At 46.9% G+C, this 18,464-nt stretch overlaps 1 protein-coding gene and 1 pseudogene across 1 annotated transcript; both read left to right on the forward strand.

The window, feature by feature from the left end:
- Window positions 1-1,152: 1,152 nt before the first annotated feature.
- LOC125545348 lies at window positions 1,153-3,979 on the forward strand (annotated as a pseudogene).
- A 7,808-nt stretch (window positions 3,980-11,787) lies between these two features.
- LOC125548850 (acidic endochitinase SE2-like) lies at window positions 11,788-12,681 on the forward strand. Its single transcript, XM_048712378.1, has one exon. It carries the CDS (start codon window positions 11,788-11,790, stop codon window positions 12,679-12,681), a length of 894 nt encoding a protein of 297 aa, XP_048568335.1.
- Window positions 12,682-18,464: the final 5,783 nt, after the last annotated feature.

Consider the following 18,464-nt stretch of genomic DNA (forward strand, 5'->3'; position numbering starts at 1 on the left):
GTCTTCGGTCTTTGCCAACCTATTTCTCTCAACATTCAAACATGTCACCTCAGCATGCAATATGCGTGAGAAAATACACACCTCAACATGCAACCATGCATAGAAAAAAGTCTACTCAACATGCAAACATGCATGATAATAATCATTATATCATGCTATTCATATTTAATACATATTTTTGCAACTATACAACAATTAGACACAATAAAGCATATGTATCTTTAGTGTAGTATTCATATTATTACTCCAAATATTCATGTTCAATACAATCAAATCTCATTGAAATGTTGCAAAACATTCTCATAACAACGCATGGGGGTATCATCTTGTTTAACTAAATGTTCCCTCGCAAAAAAGAAATCAACTAAATACGGACACATGTGACTCTATTCTTTTGGTGTTTTCTCCTTCTTGTCAATACTCTACGGCCTCACCCTATAATGTGCAATTTAGCAACCTCGACTTGTATGAATGACAACGTTTGTGGATTTTCGTAATTTTTTCTCTATGTTAATCGTCCAAAAAATCATGTTTGGATAGCTGATTGGCTCGAACGAGGGTGACCTTTATTTGTTGTGTTTGCTCCTTATGCAAAAGAATGTCAGAAAATGGTGACCAACCACCTTTTCGAATGCCGCCAGGCATTGATAATTTGGCACGTGATTACAGAAGATTGGCTAAGGCACACATGGTACATGAAAGAAGAATGAGAAAAAACAAACATGCCATCGTTGACGCTTGGGCCATATCTTTTCAAGGAAAAAGTCTTTTCTTCTAATTAATTTCCGCATGATGTACTATGTCAATTTCTTTCTTATTTACTGCATCGAGGGAAAACTTTTGCCTCAAGTTCAAATTTTTTAGAGTAAAATGCATCTGGTCATTATACTTGTGTCGAAAGCTCACTTTGGTCAATATATACGCCTTTCGATGATTATATGGTCACTGAGTATAATCACTGAAAGACATATATATTGACTGTATTGACTATATTCTTTAGTACAATGACCAAAGTGAACTTTTGACATAAGTATGATGACTGCATTTTACAAAGGAAAATGCTTGCCTTCGGCGTGCCTGCTGAACGCTTCGGCCGGCCGCACACGCCCCATGCGATCTCCTTTTATCGTATGGCTAGCCATATACGCGGCCTCCCTCGCGTGGTGGGACGCGTGGCTCGATGCCCACCAACCGCCAGCACCTCGCCTTATCCATTCGTGGATGCTTTGCTTCCATTCATTTTTCTCGCCCTGCGCATCTGCGCTGTTTCCTCCTCGGTCTATTCTCTCTTTCCACACATCGATGACCACCGCGCGCAGCTAGATCAGGCAACTCGAAGGGGACTGGAGATCCACCGCGGGCTCTCTGGCGATGTTGCGCCTGCGGCGGCAGTGGAGACTTTTTGCTGTGAGCTGCAAGTCGCCGTCGGCTACCGTTCCATGTCCGCGGAACTCCGGCGATCCCCAGCTTCAATTAAATCTTCCCATGTCACCGGTGGAAGATTTCTTCTATCTTCGATTTGCCCACGCGGTTGTAGCTCTTTAAATCGCTGGTATAGCAGCTTTCTGCTTAACCGGTGGAATCTTTTTTAAATCACTTTTAGATCCAGCTTTGGTCCAAATATATGTGATTTTTGCATATATTTTTTCCAAATCGCCGGTTCCAGCTTACCAAATCACCGGTTGTAGCTTTTTATTCAGCCGGTTGTAGCTTTTTTGGATTTCCAGTGTCAATTCAAACTCAACTGTTGTAGCTTTTTTTCAGCTGATTAAAACTTTTCCAATCACCAGTTCCAGCTTTTGCCCAGCTTAATTCATCTTCTTTGCTGGAACCAGGTCATTTTTTGCTGGAACCGGGTCTTTTTTTGGCTGGAACCGGCAAATGATTTTGCTACGACGAGTTTCTTGCCGCTTGAGATTATTTGCTACGATCAGGCGGCGGCGAGCATTTTTGCTGGAACCGTATTAATTTTTGCAGGAATCGTGAATTTTCTTGCTTCAAGCAATTTACTGGGTTTGCTAGGTGCTCAAGTCGATTCGCTGGAAACCTTTTTGTTTTTTTGCTGGAACCAATTTTTGGTTTTGCTGCAATTACCCACCGGAGTTCTTTTTTGGGCTGAGATGTGTTTTTTAGCTGGAATCAAGTGGTGCAGGTCGACCGTGGCGGCAACGTTGTGCTATGATGGGCGGCGCCGGCGCGAGTTGCTGCATCCGACGTTTGGCAAAGATGCATCTGTCAAGGGGTGGTGCTGAAACGACGGGAGATGAGGAGGACGGCGAATTGGAGCCGCGGAGAGAGGCGGCGAGCGGTGGAGATCCGGCGGGTCAGGTCGCTCGTCCATGGTGCTCGCACCCGCTATGTGTGCTCGCGTGATTTGCATAGTAGAGAACGGCATGGTGGGGATGAAAGCGTCCTAAATCTGACGGCTAAAAGAGTTTTAATCAGACGTACAGGGTGTGGCCGGCCTAAATTTGGGCCAGCGCACCGACGCCTAGTACTGTCCTTTGGGCAGTCGAGGGTGCTTCAAGCTGCGTATACGTTTTGGCCGGCACTCTGCCGGGACAGGAAACACAGGAGTTTGGGTTGAGTACGGTGCAGCGTTTGCGATTTGAACACAATCAGTTTCACTAATCTGTCCGAGTAAATTAAGCAAGGAAACAACCCACCGCAAACGGAACTTTTCTACCCTCAGCTTTACTTAACCGTAACCACTCTACTACCATAGGTAATTAAATTCAGATGCAGAAGCGGACGTGAGACGGCACGAAAGCCACTAAAAAAGCGTCCATGATGCTCCGTCAAGACACTACAAAATCCAAACAGGCGCCATAGCCATCAGAACGCAAAGCACAGAGCACGTCTCCTCACTAGTCTCCACCGTTTCCTCTACTAGGCTAGACTACTTGCACAGGCACGCGCCGATTGATTCGAGCAATGGCGAGCCGTTCTCTCCCCCCCCCTTCCAGCTCACTGCCATCCTCTTCCTAGCACTCCTTGCCACGTGCCACGCCGGTAGCATCGCCGTGTACTGGGGCCAGAACGACGGTGAGGCATCGCTGGCCGAGACGTGTGCATCTGGGAACTATGAATTTGTCATCCTCGCTTTTCTCCCAAAATTCGGCAAGGGCCAGACGCCGCAACTGAACCTAGCCAGCCACTGCGACCCTTCCTCCGGTGGATGCAGAGGCCAGAGCAAGGACATCAAAGCGTGCCAGGGCCAGGGCGTTAAAGTCCTGCTCTCCATCGGCGGCGGCGATGGTAGTTATGGCCTCTCTTCTCCAGGCGACGCACGGCAAGTTGCCTTGTACCTCTGGAACAACTACCTGGCCGGTGCATCCTCGTCCGGTCCCCTCGGCGACGTCGCACTCGATGGCATTGACTTTGATATCGAGCAAGGCAGCGCCAAGTTCTGGAACGATCTTGCCACTGACCTAAAGAATTTGGGAAAGAACGGAGGCAAGACCGTATTGCTGAGCGCGGCACCGCAGTGCCCGTTCCCGGATGAATGGGACGGCGGTGCGATCAGCACGGGACTGTTCGACTACGTGTGGGTGCAGTTCTACAACAACGAGGAATGCCAGTTCAGTGCGGGACAGGGGGCCTTCATGAACGCATGGAAGAAGTGGGAGTCAGTGCCGGCCGGGAAGATCTTCTTGGGGCTTCCGGCTTCCAAGGACGCGGCGGGCACGGGGTTCGTCCCTGCCGGCGAGCTCACTTCGCGTGTGTTGCCGCTCATCAAGGGCTCTTCAAAGTACGGTGGTGTCATGCTATGGTCCAAGTTCTATGATGACCAAACCGGCTATAGCTCTGCCATCAAGAGCGATGTGTGATAGTTCTCACTAGTGTGTTTGGTTTGGTTGAGTTGTTATTATTGTGTGTCTTGTGTCATGTGTCATAGGATCGTGTGTTAATTGTTTGAGATGACATCAGATATTGCCATATGTGAATATATATGAATAAAAACACAGTATAGTTTCTTTGAACCAAGTCCCATATTGCATCAAATTTTGAACTCCATATTTTTCATAATGCACTACACTGCTTTTGATTCTATAGAAAAGTAAGTATACAATATTTCGTGAATCAACTGTGGTTCTAGTTCAATATTGGTCCCTCGGTTTGAATACCATTAACCGACAATATGACTCGTCGACTTTTTAAGAATAATAAATTTCGCCATCTTGCAACTAGAAGATATTTTATACTAGACGGTGTTGAACTTGAACTAGAGCTAGAACCAAAACTAGAAGAAAGTTATTATTCTTTTTAAAGAATAATAAGTTTTTGGAAAATACTTCCCTGTAATTTTGATTCAATTATTCCTGTGCACTTGCGGGGCATCAACAAATCATTTGCATATCTCAAGAGACAAAAGAGACTCTAATATTTTGTGGGACGACGAAGGGAGAGCAACCGGCCAGATTTATTTTCCAAAATTTCTGAAGTACAAAGTATACAATACAACTGAACTAGCCAACAAAGCCCAAAACACTATTCAAACAACAATTTTTTTTACAGAGGTACATAACATAAGAGAACATGAGTGGTTGTTTTACCATATGAGAAAGTTATCTGCATAGCACAGACAAAATAGGTTGCCTCATCTTCATTTATCAAACCTTGGCCTTACGTCACATGTTTGGTTGGGAATATGATCTAGAGGCAATTATAGTGATGATTATGCTCCCATGTATCCATGATTTACTAATATTGTCCTTCAATATCATCTTGACATAGGTTGGTGAATACTTTAGTTTTTGTGAAACTCTTTATTGTATGATGTTATGATAACAATTGCTAGCCATTGAGGATATGAGCGGACGTATTTGAAGATTAGCTTATCATTTGTCGATGACCTTGTTTCGTAGGTCGTGAGTATATGTGATATCATTATGATAATATGACTTGCGTTGGTAGAACATAGTGTGTGACATACCTATGTTGAGATGCAGTGTGAATTGTCATTTGTTGGTCTGAAGAATAGTGTATATGCCATGATCTACACCTAAGGTCGCCATGCATTCTCGGGATGTGAATATTGAATAGGCCTTCTTAGGTTTTATCAATACTTGTATGTAACTGAATTGTCATAAAGGTAATTTTAGAGCTTGCTGCCAAGCATTCCGCGAGGCATGGCCGACCAAAATAGGATTTTCCCCTCAGACTTGGAGAGATGAGTCTTGGGCCTCTCGATTGGCAAGACTAAAATGATGCATGGCTGTGTAGCCAACTTTAAGTGCTAACTTTATCGAGGAATCTATATCATGAGTTCAGGAGATGTTGAGCCACTCGACAAGGATTCCAAATACTCATAGTGGATTCGGCAACATATACAACATATGACACATTGTGAGGTTCTTCTACATAACTTTGTGAGCACTTATGAGTTGGCACATCCTTCTAGGGGCCACTACCAATTATGGTCGAAGTTAGAGTAAGTCAGAGTTCGAGTAGTGTACTCGGGCCTGACTAGGTTCTCGAGGGTCGATTGAATTTACGTGGGCTGCTCATGACATGTGTAACTGGTCAAGAATGTATGGGGACACACACTTAAGGGGGCAACCCCCACTCTAATTCGATCTGAGTAGATAAGTGAATGAAGTCATGTTGGGTTAGGGCCGTGCTAGGCAGGTGATCTTTTTAAAAGATCAACCGGATCACGAGCCGTCCAATCGTTTCTTTTTATCTATTTTTCCCGATCGTTCTGCTTATCTACTTTCCTACAACAAGGCCTTTGTTGCAAAATATTTCTGTAACAAGACCCTTATTGCAAAAAATTGCAATAGTATCTTCGATTTTCTTCTCTATATTCATGCAACAATACCCTTGTTGCAAAAAAGTAGCAACATAGCTCACGTTGTAGAAACATCACCTTCCCTAACCTTTTTCCCATGGCGGGCTGAAGACGGCCCACGACCGGGCCGAGAGGGGTGAGCATAGATGAACGACGTGGTGGTTGTGGCTACTGCCTGCGTGACAGTATGATGACAAGGTTGGCGGCGCTTTGCGCCGGCGTGTAGGATCTTGTTGGATCAGTTGATCCAGTGGCGGGGAGGCGTTTGGCGGTGGAGATCCGACATGGAGGCGCTCGAGCGTCCACGAACTATAGGCGGGGCTCTACTGAAGGGTTGAGGAAGGGGCAGCTCCGGTGGCGCTGACAAGGAGGAGAGGAGGCGCGTGGTGGGGCCCGGCGACCTCGCTGGTGGTCGTCGGAGATCGGCCATCGCGGGGCGCATCTCCCTGACTTGGGTGGTTGTGGATGGGGCGAAGCAACAAGTAGGCAGATGGATTGGTCGGTCTGCAACATGCCATGTGTTGTGCTCTGTTGTTTGCAATAAGGCCGATGTTGCAAACCACACGTGCGATAGGGAGGGGTGTTGTACGCCGCATGATCATGCACTGATCAGACGGTCGCGAAGACTGTCGACGTGTGCGTTAAATCTGCTGGCTGATTTGAAGCGTTTTCCATTGGGTTATGGGTGTTGCGGCCCATGTAAGAAGATCTATATAAATGGAGAAGTATGGATTGGTTAAGAGCTACTTGATTGATTGGCTGATAAGGGATTTGGGAAACTCCAGCTGTCACCAACTCCACACCCAAGTCTTGTGATTGAATCTAGCAAGCTGCCGTGTTATGTTCCACCTTATACACGTGATAATTTTAGGCATCACTTCTATGATGCTAGGACAGACAACACGAGGGACACCACAAGGACGCAACACCAACGCTAGTCATCATCTCTACTTCTACTGGGTCTGCGCATCTAGTGGTAATCTTGTGCTCTATAATAGGATGATATTATTGGTTTACGTGGTAGAAAACTCTTTTTTACATTAGTCTAGCTTACCTAAATCCCGGTTGGTTCCACAATGTGCACTAATATGTTGAGCACATGTTCGAATGACAAAACTACCTTCAAAATCGAATGGAAACCCTTGAGACGATGCTGACATGGAACCCTTCTACACCTAAATGGCCGTAAAAATGGATGGAAGGGGGAGCTTACTTTTGGGATGTGGGTGGGCTAATGGGCATTGACTTTAAGATATCACTCCACCAACCTATGCCATCTGCAAAAAAAAGAGAGGGGAAAACTAGTGAGTTAATAATGTGCTTTAAGGAAATGCATAGGTCCATCAAAATGACTAGACCGAAGGCTTCTGGGGCATCATATTGAGGAATTTTTGAAGATTATCGCCTTCCAAATCTTTTATATCTAAATAGCTAGTCTTCGGTCTTCGCTAGTCTATTTTTCTCGACATTCAAACATGTCACCTCAGCAGGCAATATGCATGAGAAAATACACACCTCTACGTGCAACCATGCATAGAAAAAAATGAAAAATATTTCAGGTGAGCTGCAGGACATATGGAGGAGGGAAGAAATTAAGGCCAGACAAACATCTAGAGAGAGAGAAGTACTGGAGGGGGAGCTAAATACATGATACTTTCAAGTTGTTGCAAACCAAAAAAGAAGGAAAAAACAGATTGCAATCCTGGAAGGAGAGGATGGACCTGTTGAAGACCCCAAAGGTATACTTGACCTTACTGTTCAGTTCTATAAAAAACTATTTGGCTTTACCCCCAAACTTAATATTCACCTCAAAAAAGGGTTTTGGGGAGAGGATGGGATAGTTTCCAGGGCTCATAATGAAAAACTTGATGCTCCTTTTTCTGAGGAAGAAATCAAGGCTGCTATCTTTGGCTCTTATGCTGAAGGGGCCCCAGGCCCAGATGGCTTCTCCTTTTTATTTTATCAGCACTTTTGGGATTTGATTAAGCCAGACTTGCTTGCTCTTTTTGCAGACTGGGAAAAAGGGGAGCTTGATTTATATAGGCTTAATTTCTCCCTTCTTACTTTGGTTCCTAAAGAACCAAATGCCGTTAGACTAGAAAGATTTAGACCTCTTGCCATGACTAATTGTAGTTTTAATTTTTTTTCTAAATGATGTACAAATAGGTTTGGTCCAGTGTGTGATGATATTATCTTACAAAACCAAACTGCCTTTATGAAAGGGAGGTTCATTATGGAGAGCATAGTTGCTGCTCATGAGATTGTGCACTCTTTGGCCTCCTCTAAACTTCCTGGTTTTGTTTTCAAACTTGACTATGAGAAAGCTTATGACATGATAAATAGAGATTTCCTTTTTGAAGTGTTATCCAGTAGAGGCTTTAGCCCTAAATGGATTGAGAGAATTAGAACTCTAATAGTTAATGGATCTATTGGTGTCAGAGTTAATGACACCAATAGTGACTTCTTTATCACAGGTAAAGGGGTGAAACAGGGTGATCCTATTTCCCCTTTACTTTTCAATGTGGTTGCTGATGCATTCACTAGAATGTTAGTTGAAGCAGCCAGGTATAATTTGATTTCTGGTGTTTTCCCAAACACCAAACCTTTTGGGGTCATCAGTATGCAGTATGCAGTATGCAGATGATACTCTTCTTTTCATGAGCAAGAATTTAGATCATGCCAAAAATCTCAAATGGCTCCTGTCATGTTTTGAGCAAATGTCTGGCATGAGAATTAACTTTCACAAATGTGACTTGGTTCCCATAAATGTAGATGGGGATGAGGCCCAACTTTTTGCCCAAACTTTGGGGTGTAGATTAGGTGTGTTCCCAATTAAATATTTAGGTGCTCCTCTTCATTATGCTAAGTTGAAGAGAGAAGATCTACAACCCCTAGTAGATAAGATTCTTAAGAAAGCCTCAGGGTGGAGGGGACGTCTCTTATCCATAGGTAAGAGACGTGTGCTAGTCCAATCTAATTTGGCTAGCATCCCTGCCTATTTGATGGGGGTAATTAAACTCCCAAAATGGGCAACCACTCTCATTAACTCGCAGCTAGCTAATTGCTTCTGGGATGATTATGAAGGACATCATAAATACCATCTTACTTCATGGGGGACTGTTGCCCTTAAGAAGGAACATGGTGGTCTTGCTGTTACTAATATTGCTGATATGAACTTATGCCTCCTTGCTTCTTGGGCTAAAAGATACTTTTCTGGAGATAATAAGATTTGGAAACTTATTATTGATGACAAGTACAACACTAGTAAACCAAATATTTTTGCTTGCTCCAGCAATGGGGCCTCCCCTCTCTGGAAAGGTATTTTATGGGCCATTAAAGCCTCTAAGTTGGGGTACTCCTGGGTTGTGGGGAATGGCAAGAAGATTCGTTTTTGGGAGGATGAGTGGTTTGGTAATGCGCCACTATCCACTCAATTTTGGGATCTATATTCTTTGGCTAATGATCATAACATTTCTATATATAAAATATGGGATGGGATTGATCTTAAGATCACCTTTAGGAGGTGTCTAGGGGGTGATCAAATCTCTGACTGGATGGACCTTGTCTCTATTGCTAGTACTATTACCTTTAAAGATTGTGAGGATACTCCAGTATGGAAGTACAGTGCAAATGGGCAATATTCAGTTAAATCTTTTTACAACATTGTGAACTTTAGGGGAATCCTCCCCGTCCATACACAGTATGTGTGGAAGCTGAAGATTGTCCCTAGAGTACAAATTTTCCTTTGGCTGGTCTATAATAACAAGATTTTAACCAAAGATAATCTTGTTAAAAGGCAGCATGTCCCTGACATGACCTGCATGTTTTGCTCTGAGCCAGAATCTTGCCAGCATTTTTTTTTGAATGTGTAGTGTCGATTGAACTCTGGAGAGTTATTGGAGACATGTCAGGAGTTGGCAAGGTCTCTGATATTGAGAAACTTGCGGCTTGGTGGGTTTCCAATAAGAAACATGCAGTTGTGAATGCTTTACATGCAGCTGTTATGTGGTCTCTCTGGAAAATCAGGAATAGCCTGTGTTTCAATCGCTCTGTGTGGTCTGGAATGCAGAAAATATGGAGACAGGTGGCTATGGAGCTAGCAGCATGGGAGGTTCTGTTCTCAAACGATGCAAAAATCCAGGTCTCTGCTGTGGTGAAAAACCTCGAGAAGCTTGCCAGAAATCCTCATATGCTGATGTGGCCAGACCCCGGTTGATCCTTTCAAGCTGCACGTGGGGGCGAAACTGAAAAAAGAAGATTGATGCTGATGTTGCTACTCTCTTTCTGTTTTGAATAGAGAGAGCACAAGATGTAAACTCCCCCTGTGTACCTTTTAATTTTTTTTTCTTTTGTTCCAGTAGACTTGAGGGTTGCTTTCTATGTTAGCTTGGTGTAGTTCAGCTCCAGGATAGTTTTGTGTTTCTTGCTGAGACAGCTTGGTGTGCTGTGCTCCGCGGGCTGTATTGGTGAATGCTTGTCACACTGGTTTTGTTGCTTGCAATGGAACCGGGGCTGCGTGCCCTTTTGCTCTAAAAAAAGTCTACTCAACATGCAAACATGCATGATAATTGTCATACTATTATGCCATTTATATTTAATACATATTTTTACAACTATACAACAATCAGACACAATAAATCATATGTATCTTTAGTTTAGTACTCATACTATTACTCCAAATATTCATGTTCAATACAACCAAATCACATTGAAATATTGCAAAACATTCTCACAACAACGTGTCGGGGTATCATCTTGCTTAACGAAATGTTGCCTCGTCAAAAAAATTAACTAAATACAGACACATGTGATTATATTCTTTTGGAGCTTTCTCCTTCTTGTCAATACTCTACAGCCTCATCCTACAATGTGCAATTTCCAGAGCAACCTCAACTTGTATGAATGACACCCTTCGTAGATTTGGGAATTTGTTTCCCTGTGTTAATCATCCAAAAATCGTGTTTGGATGGCCGATTGGCTCGAATGAAGGTGGCCTGTATTTGTTGTCTCTTCTCCTTATGCAAAAGAATGTCAAAAAATGGTGGCCAGACTCCTTTTCGAATGCTGCTAGGCATTGAGAATTTGGCACATGATTAAAGTTTGGCTAGGGCACACATGGTACATGAAAGAGGAATGCGTAAAAAATATGTCATCGATGCTTGGGCCATATTTTTCCGAGGAAAGTCTTTTCTTCAATTTTTTTCCGCATGATCTACCATGTCAATTTCTTTCTCATTTACTGCATAGAGCAAATCTTTTGCCTCAAGTTCAATTTTTTTTAGAGTAAAATGCATCTGGTGTCATACTTGTGTCGAAAGCTTACTTTAGTCACTATATACGCATTTCAATGATTATATGATCGCCGAGTATAATCATCTAAAAGCATATACTTCCTCTGTCCCATAATATAAAAACGTTCTTGGCACTACACTAGTATTAAAACGTTCTTATATTATAGGACGGAGAGAGTATATTGACTGTATTCTGGAGTATAATGATCAAAGTGAATTTTCGACAAAGCACGATGACCGCCGACCGCCGATGCATTTTACTCCTTTTACAAAGCTGTCAATGACCGTCGAGGGTGCTTGAAGCTGCATATACGTTCTGTCCGGCACTCTACCGGCACAGGAAACAGAGGAGTTTCGTTGAGTACGGTGCAGCATTTGCGATTTGAACGCAGTCCGTTTCACTAATCTGTCAGAGTAAATTAAGCAAGGAAACAACCCACCGCAAACGGAAATTTTCTACCCTCAACTTTACTTAACCGTAACCACTCTACTACCATATATAGTTAATTAAATCCAGATGCAGAAGCGGACGTGAGACGGCACGAAAGCCACTAAAAAAGCGTCCATGACGCTCCTTCAAGACACTATAAAATCCAAACATACGCAATAGTAATCACAATGCAAAACACAGATAAGTCCTCACTAGTCTCCACCGTCCTGTACTAGGCTACTTGCACAGGCACACGCAGATTGATCCCAACAATGGCGAGCCGTTCTCTCACCCCTTTCCAGCTCACTGCCACCCTCTTCGTGGCACTCCTTGCCACGTGTCATGCTGGCAGTATCGCCGTGTACTGGGGCCAGAACGACGGCGAGGCATCGTTGGCTGAGACGTGCGCGTCGGGGAACTATGAGTTCGTCATCCTCGCTTTTCTCCCGAAATTCGGCAAGAGCCAGACGCCGCAGCTGAACCTTGCCAGCCACTGCGACCCTTCCTCCGGTGGATGCAGAAGCCAGAGCAAGGACATCAAAGAGTGCCAGAGCCGCGGCGTGAAAGTCCTGCTCTCCATCGGCGGTGGTGACGGTAGTTACGGTCTCTCGTCCCCCGGCGACGCACGGCAAGTTGCCATGTACCTCTGGAACAACTACCTGGGTGGTGCGTCCTCGTCAGGTCCCCTCGGCGATGTCATGCTCGACGGCATTGACTTTGACATCGAGCAAGGCAGCGCCAAGTTCTGGAACGATCTTGCCACTGACCTGAAGAATTTGGGAAAGAACGGAGGCAAGACCGTCTTGCTGAGCGCGGCTCCGCAGTGCCCATTCCCGGATGAATGGGACAGCGGTGCGATCAACACGGGACTGTTTGACTTTGTGTGGGTGCAGTTCTACAACAACGAGGAATGCCAGTTCAGTGCGGGACGCAGGGCATTCATGGATGCGTGGAAGAAGTGGGAGTCGGTGCCGGCCGTGAAGATCTTCCTGGGGTTGCCAGCCTCCAAGGACGCGGCAGGCACGGGGTTTGTCCCTGCCGGAGAGCTCACCTCACGTGTGCTGCCGCTCATCAAGGGCTCTCCAAAGTACGGTGGTGTCATGCTATGGTCCAAGTTCTATGACGACCGCACGGGCTACAGCTCCGCCATCAAGAGCGACGTGTGATTCTCACTAATATGTTCGCGTGATTCTCACTAATATGTTCGCCCGAGCAGTGTGTTGCATGTGGGTATCTTTGTAAGTACCATGTTCTTTGGTCTTTTCATCTTTGTGCTTATGTATTTGTGTGTGCATATTCTTTGTCCATATCTCAAATTTGTTACTGGATGTAAAACAAAGGTTTTGGGGGAACTGGCTCGTCCCTCTATGGGGTGGCCTATCACATATATATAATGGTGTCATACAAGTCCTATACCAATACGGTATGGATTACACAGTAAGACTACAATACAAAGTCTAACACCCTCCCTCAATCTCAACTCACTCCTGAAGCATCTAGGAGGTTGATATTGCGCCTACAGGCCTCAAACATGGGAGAAGGTAGAGGCTTGGTGAAGATGTCTGCAAGTTGATCTTTTGAAGAGATAAACCTGACTTGTAGTAGCTTCTATACGACACGTTCTCTCACAAAATGATAGTCAATCTCAATGTGTTTGGTTCGTGTATGGAACACCGGGTTTGCTGACAGAAACGTAGCACCGATGTTGTCATACCAAAGGACCGAAGGATGTGGCTGAGCAACTCCTAGCTCTCGAAGTAGGGACTCAATCCATATGAGTTCGGCAGTTGCATTGGCAACTGACTTGTACTCGGCCTCTGTGCTGCTGCGGGAAATAGTGGCTTGCTTGCGTGCACTCCAGGCGATATTATTAGGCCCCAAGAACACAACATGTCCCCCCGTAGATCGCCTGTCATCTAGACACCCAGCCCAATCAGCATCCGAGAATGCAGAAAGAACTCCGGAAGAACCGGGGCGCAGGTGAAGACCAAAGGAGACAGTGAGACGCACATAGCGCAGTATGCGCGTCATAGCAGACCATTGCACATTAGTAGGTGCATGAAGATATTGGCACACCCTGTTAACCGCAAAGGAGAGAACAGTATGCGTGATCGTCAGATACTGCAGGCCACTAACGATACTCCTGTACTTAGTAGCATCCACAGGAGATAGAAGAGTACCATCATCAGCTGAAAGTTTGTCAGTGGAGGACATGGGTGTAGGTGAAGTCTTGCACTTGAGCATAGCAGGACGACTCAAGAGATCAAGAGAGTACTTCTTCTGGGTGAGAGCCAAACTGCCACGAGACTGATGAGCGACTTCAATACCCAGAAAGAAATGAAGTTTTCCCAAATCCTTAACTGCGAAATCACGACCAAGCACAGTCACAAGAGCATCAGCTATCGTCGGAGAGGAGCTAACCAGGACAATATCATCCGCGTACACAAGGAGGTACATGGTCAAACTCGGTCGCTGAAACATGAATAGCGAAGTATCAGTTGTCGAAGGAATGAATCCATGAGTGCGTAGAGCTGAAGCCAAACGAGCATGCCAGGCACGAGGTGCCAGTTTCAGTCCATAGAGAGCCTTGGTCTGACGACAGAGATGATGAGGCTGAGTGTGATCAACAAATCCAGGTGGTTGCCTCGTGTAAACCTCCTCTTCAAGCAATCCATGAAGAAAAGTGTTTTGCACGTCAAGCTGGCGGAGAGACCATCCACAAGAAACTGCCAGAGACAGAAGAAGTCGAATGGTGGTAGGCTTGACAACTGGACTGAATGTATCCTCGTAATCCAGACCCTGACGCTGTTTAAAGCCCTTAGCCACGAGACGCGCTTTGTAGAGCTCAGTGGAGCCATCAACATGTTTCTTCACCTTGAAAACCCACTTCGAATCGATGATGTTGACACGAGGTGGAGGGGGAACAAGTGTCCAGGTCTTATTCTCCAAAAGAGCATGATATTCTTGTTCCATAGCAGCCCACCAGTGTGAGATACTCATAGCGGCTTGATAACTGCGTGGTTCGGCGGTTGGATCATCCACAACATGAGCCAGGAAAGTAGCAAGGTATGTGACCGTGCCATCGGTGTGTTCCTTGGGACGAGCAATGCCACTGCGACTGTGTGTGTGTGGACGCCGTGGAGCAGCGAACACCTGGGCAGGCGGGGCCGGCGGGACATCCGGAGCGGGCGAGGCCTCCGGAGCAGGCGAGGCCGGGCCAGGGGACGCCAGCGAAGATGGCCCGGGCGACGGCAGGCCCGGCGATGTTGGCCCGGGCGGCGTGTGAGTCGCTGCAGGCCCAGGCGACGTAGGCGGCAGCGACGCCCGTGCAGATGGCGGGGGTGACGACGGAGGAGAAGCTAGGCGAGGAGGCGGCGACGAAGGCCGCTCCGTTGTGAGCTCCGACCTATCCACCACAGTATCCGATGCAAGCTCCGGCCCAGTCGGAGTGGTAGACAGGGCTCCTGAGACGGAGTCGAGGGCTGGAGGTAGTGCAGGCGTATGCACCGACCGATCGCCGTGTGCCACGGGTGGCGTAGTGGGTCCGTCAGGGAGAAGTTCCAGGCGAACTCCGCGTCCAGTTCATGCACCATGATTAGGTAACAACACAGGCGAATATGCAACATTTTCAAATTGGCCAGGCATAAGAGGAGATGAATGCATAGATGGTGCCATGATAGATGATTGAGGCATGGCAGAAAACGGGAAGACGTTCTCATCGAAAACAACATCCCAAGAGATGAAGACTCGATTTGTTGGGACATGGAGACACTTGTAGCCTTTGTGGAGAGAACTATACCCCAAGAACACACACTTTTTGGAGCGAAACTCAAGTTCGCGATCATTATAAGGACGAAGATGAGGCCAGCAGGCACACCCGAACACCTTGGAAAAGGTATAGTCAGGAGTTTCACCCAAAAGAAGCTCAATAGGAGTTTTCATATTAAGAACACGCGTAGGTAATCTGTTAATGAGAAAACACGCGGTGGCAAAAGCATCACTCCAAAAGCGAAAAGATACAGAAGCATGAGCAAGAAGTGTGAGGCCGGCTTCAACTATATGGCGATGTTTGCGCTCAACAACGCCATTCTGCTGATGTGTATGTGGGCATGATAAACGATGGGAGATCCCAATCTTATTAAAGAAGGTGTTGTGGTTGCGATATTCGCCCCCCCCCCAATCTGACTGAACATAGATAATTTTATACTTGAGTAAACGTTCAACATGCAATTGAAACTGAATGAATATATCAAACACATCAGATTTACGCTTGAGAAGATAAAGCCATGTGAAACGACTATAGGCATCAACAAAACTGACATAGTAGTTGTGACCACTAACAGATGTTTGTGCCGGACCCCACACATCAGAAAACACAATTTCAAGAGGACTCTTAACTTCTCTAGTAGATGAAACAAAAGGTAGTTGATGACTTTTGCCTTGTTGACAGGCATCACACACGGACATCTCTTTATTGCTAGACTCTAATGGCAGCCCATGGCGGTGGAGTATGTGGCAAACGATGTGTGTGGCAAGGTGACCAAAACGAGAGTGCCATTGGGAAGGCGACACACGAACACCGCTGAAGACGTACGGGGCGGATGGATCCTCCAAACGGTACAAGCCTTGGCTCAAGCGACCACTAAGCAAAACGTCTCGGGTTGCTCGGTCCTTAATAAAAAGATTAAAAGGGTGAAATTCACATAGGACATGATTATCAAGGTTGAGCTTAGGGACAGATAAAAGATTACGAGTCACCGAGGGAACCCGCAAAACATTACGAAGATGAAGCTGCCTAGAAGGATGACTAGTTAAAAGAGATGCTTGGCCAATGTGAGAGATGGGCATACCTACACCATTGGCAGTGTGAACCTGATCGTGCCCATAGTAGGGCTGGTAGGTGGAGAGTTTGTTGAGCTCGTCCATCATGTGATCCGTGGCATCGGTGTCCATGTACCAGGCTGGATCAACAGGATAGGACGGCGTGTACCCCTGTTCGATGCGCGGGTCCTTTCCCTTGGTGGCGATGTGGGCGGTCGGGGTGGTAGTGAGGTGGGAAGCCGAGGCGGCAGCGGGGGCTCCAAAGTCTGCCATGGAAAACTGGAGCTCGTTGCCCTTGCCGTCATCGCCGATGCCAAGGAAGCTTCTCTGAAAGCGGCGGTGACACTTGGAGGCGACATGGCGTTCACGACCACATAGCTGGCACACCACCCGAGAGTTCGGACCCCCACCCAGGGTTAATGCAGGGGGTGGGCGGCCTTGCCAGGCGACAGAGCGGGGGAGCGCTGGCCGCGAGAAGCCCAGAAGGCCGCCGGCTGTGCGGTGATGGTGGTGGAGGTACGACGAGCCTCAACGCGTTTCTCGGTGAAGAGGAGGCGTGAGTAGAGCTCGTGCGGGGGCATCGCTGGCTTGACGTTGTGAACAGCCTCGGCGAGATTGTTGTAGTTGGCGTCGAGACCTTTGATGGCAAAGCCAGCGAACTCCTCGTCGCTGAGCTGCCGACCGATGGAGGTGAGTGTATCCGCCAACACCTTCATCTTGTTGAAGTAGGTCGTGGCAGAGGAGTCTAGCTTCTTGATGTCGGCGAGCTCGCTGCGAAGGGCCATCGAGCGGGAGGTAGAGACCTTAGCAAAGGCATGCTCCAGGGTCGTCCAGGCGTCCATAGAGGTGGCGGCGAAGAGGCAGAGGCTGGCGACCCAACCGCCGAGGGAACCCTGGATGGCAGAAAGAATCGCCTGGTCCTGCTGCACCCACATACGGTGTTCCGGGTTGATGGCCGGACCATGGATGGTAGGGATGACCTGCGAGGACACGATAGCGAACCATCAATAAAAAACCCTAGGAGAGACCGGCTGCGGAGCAGCGGTAAGACCTTGGCTCGCCAGAACAAGTAGTTGTCCGGCTTGAGTCTAATGGCGATCAAGTTGTCGAAGTGGAACGGCCCGGTGGGCATAATGACGCCAGCAGCAGGGGCGGTGGGCGGCGGAGCCGCGACGGGGACCACGGCAGCGACCGACGTCGCGGGTGACGACGCGGGCAGGGTCAGGATCGCGGCTGCGGGCGGGGCCGTGAACGAGGCCACAGGTGGCACCGCGGGTAGGACCTCCCCCGAGGCCACCGGGATGACGACAAGTGTCGAGGAGGAGCCGGTTGAGGCCACGGATGGCACAGGAAGAACCAACAACACGTCACCGGAGGTTGCGGGCGACAGCGGCGGGATCGGCGCGGAAAACATGGAGCTGACAGCAGTGGTGCTGAAGAACTGGGGCACCGACGGAGCCAGAGGATGAGTTGGTATGTTGAGGAGGGCGGCAAGCAACGCAGGGATCGACCCGGAGCTGGCGGCGCCCGAGGCGGAAGCAGTCATGGTGCCGGCGGTTCAGCCCTAGGGTTTAGGGTTTCGGATGCGGTGGCGGTGGGGTGGGGTGTAGGACCTAGGTTAGACTCTGATACCATGTAAAACAAAGATTTTGGGGGAACTGGCTCGTCCCTCTATGGATGGCCTATCACATATATATAATGGTGTCATACAAGTCCTATACCAATACGGTATGGATTACACAGTAAGACTACAATACGAAGTCTAACACTAGAGGTGTGATTCTTGTGTTGGAATCAGACGGTAGTGTTGTTAGCTTATCGTTGTTTTCGTGACATGTCATATGCAGTATGGAAGTGTCCGTATTTTCACCTTGTGAAATTGGGTAAAGAGTTTGTTGTATCCAATAGCAAGGACCATGTGACACATGTGGTAAGCAATCTAAACTATTCAAAAAGCAGCGGGACTCGTATGTGCTTATATATGATAGACGAGCACAAGAGATTACATTCGGTATATTTAACTTAACTCCTAGGTATACACACACACAGAGAGAGAGAGAGAGAGTTGTATTTGAACCCTCCCCTTGTGTCTCTCTCCCATGCAACACGAGGTGGAAACCCTAGTGTC

The sequence above is a fragment of the Triticum urartu genome, chromosome 3 (genome assembly GCF_003073215.2).
Source record: "Triticum urartu cultivar G1812 chromosome 3, Tu2.1, whole genome shotgun sequence".
In the NCBI taxonomy this organism is placed as follows: Eukaryota; Viridiplantae; Streptophyta; class Magnoliopsida; order Poales; family Poaceae; genus Triticum; species Triticum urartu.

What these genes read in the sequence shown, in the direction of transcription:
- LOC125548850 (XM_048712378.1), top strand. Translation starts at nt 11,788, where the DNA reads ATGGCGAGCCGTTCTCTCACCCCTTTCCAGCTCACTGCCACCCTCTTC.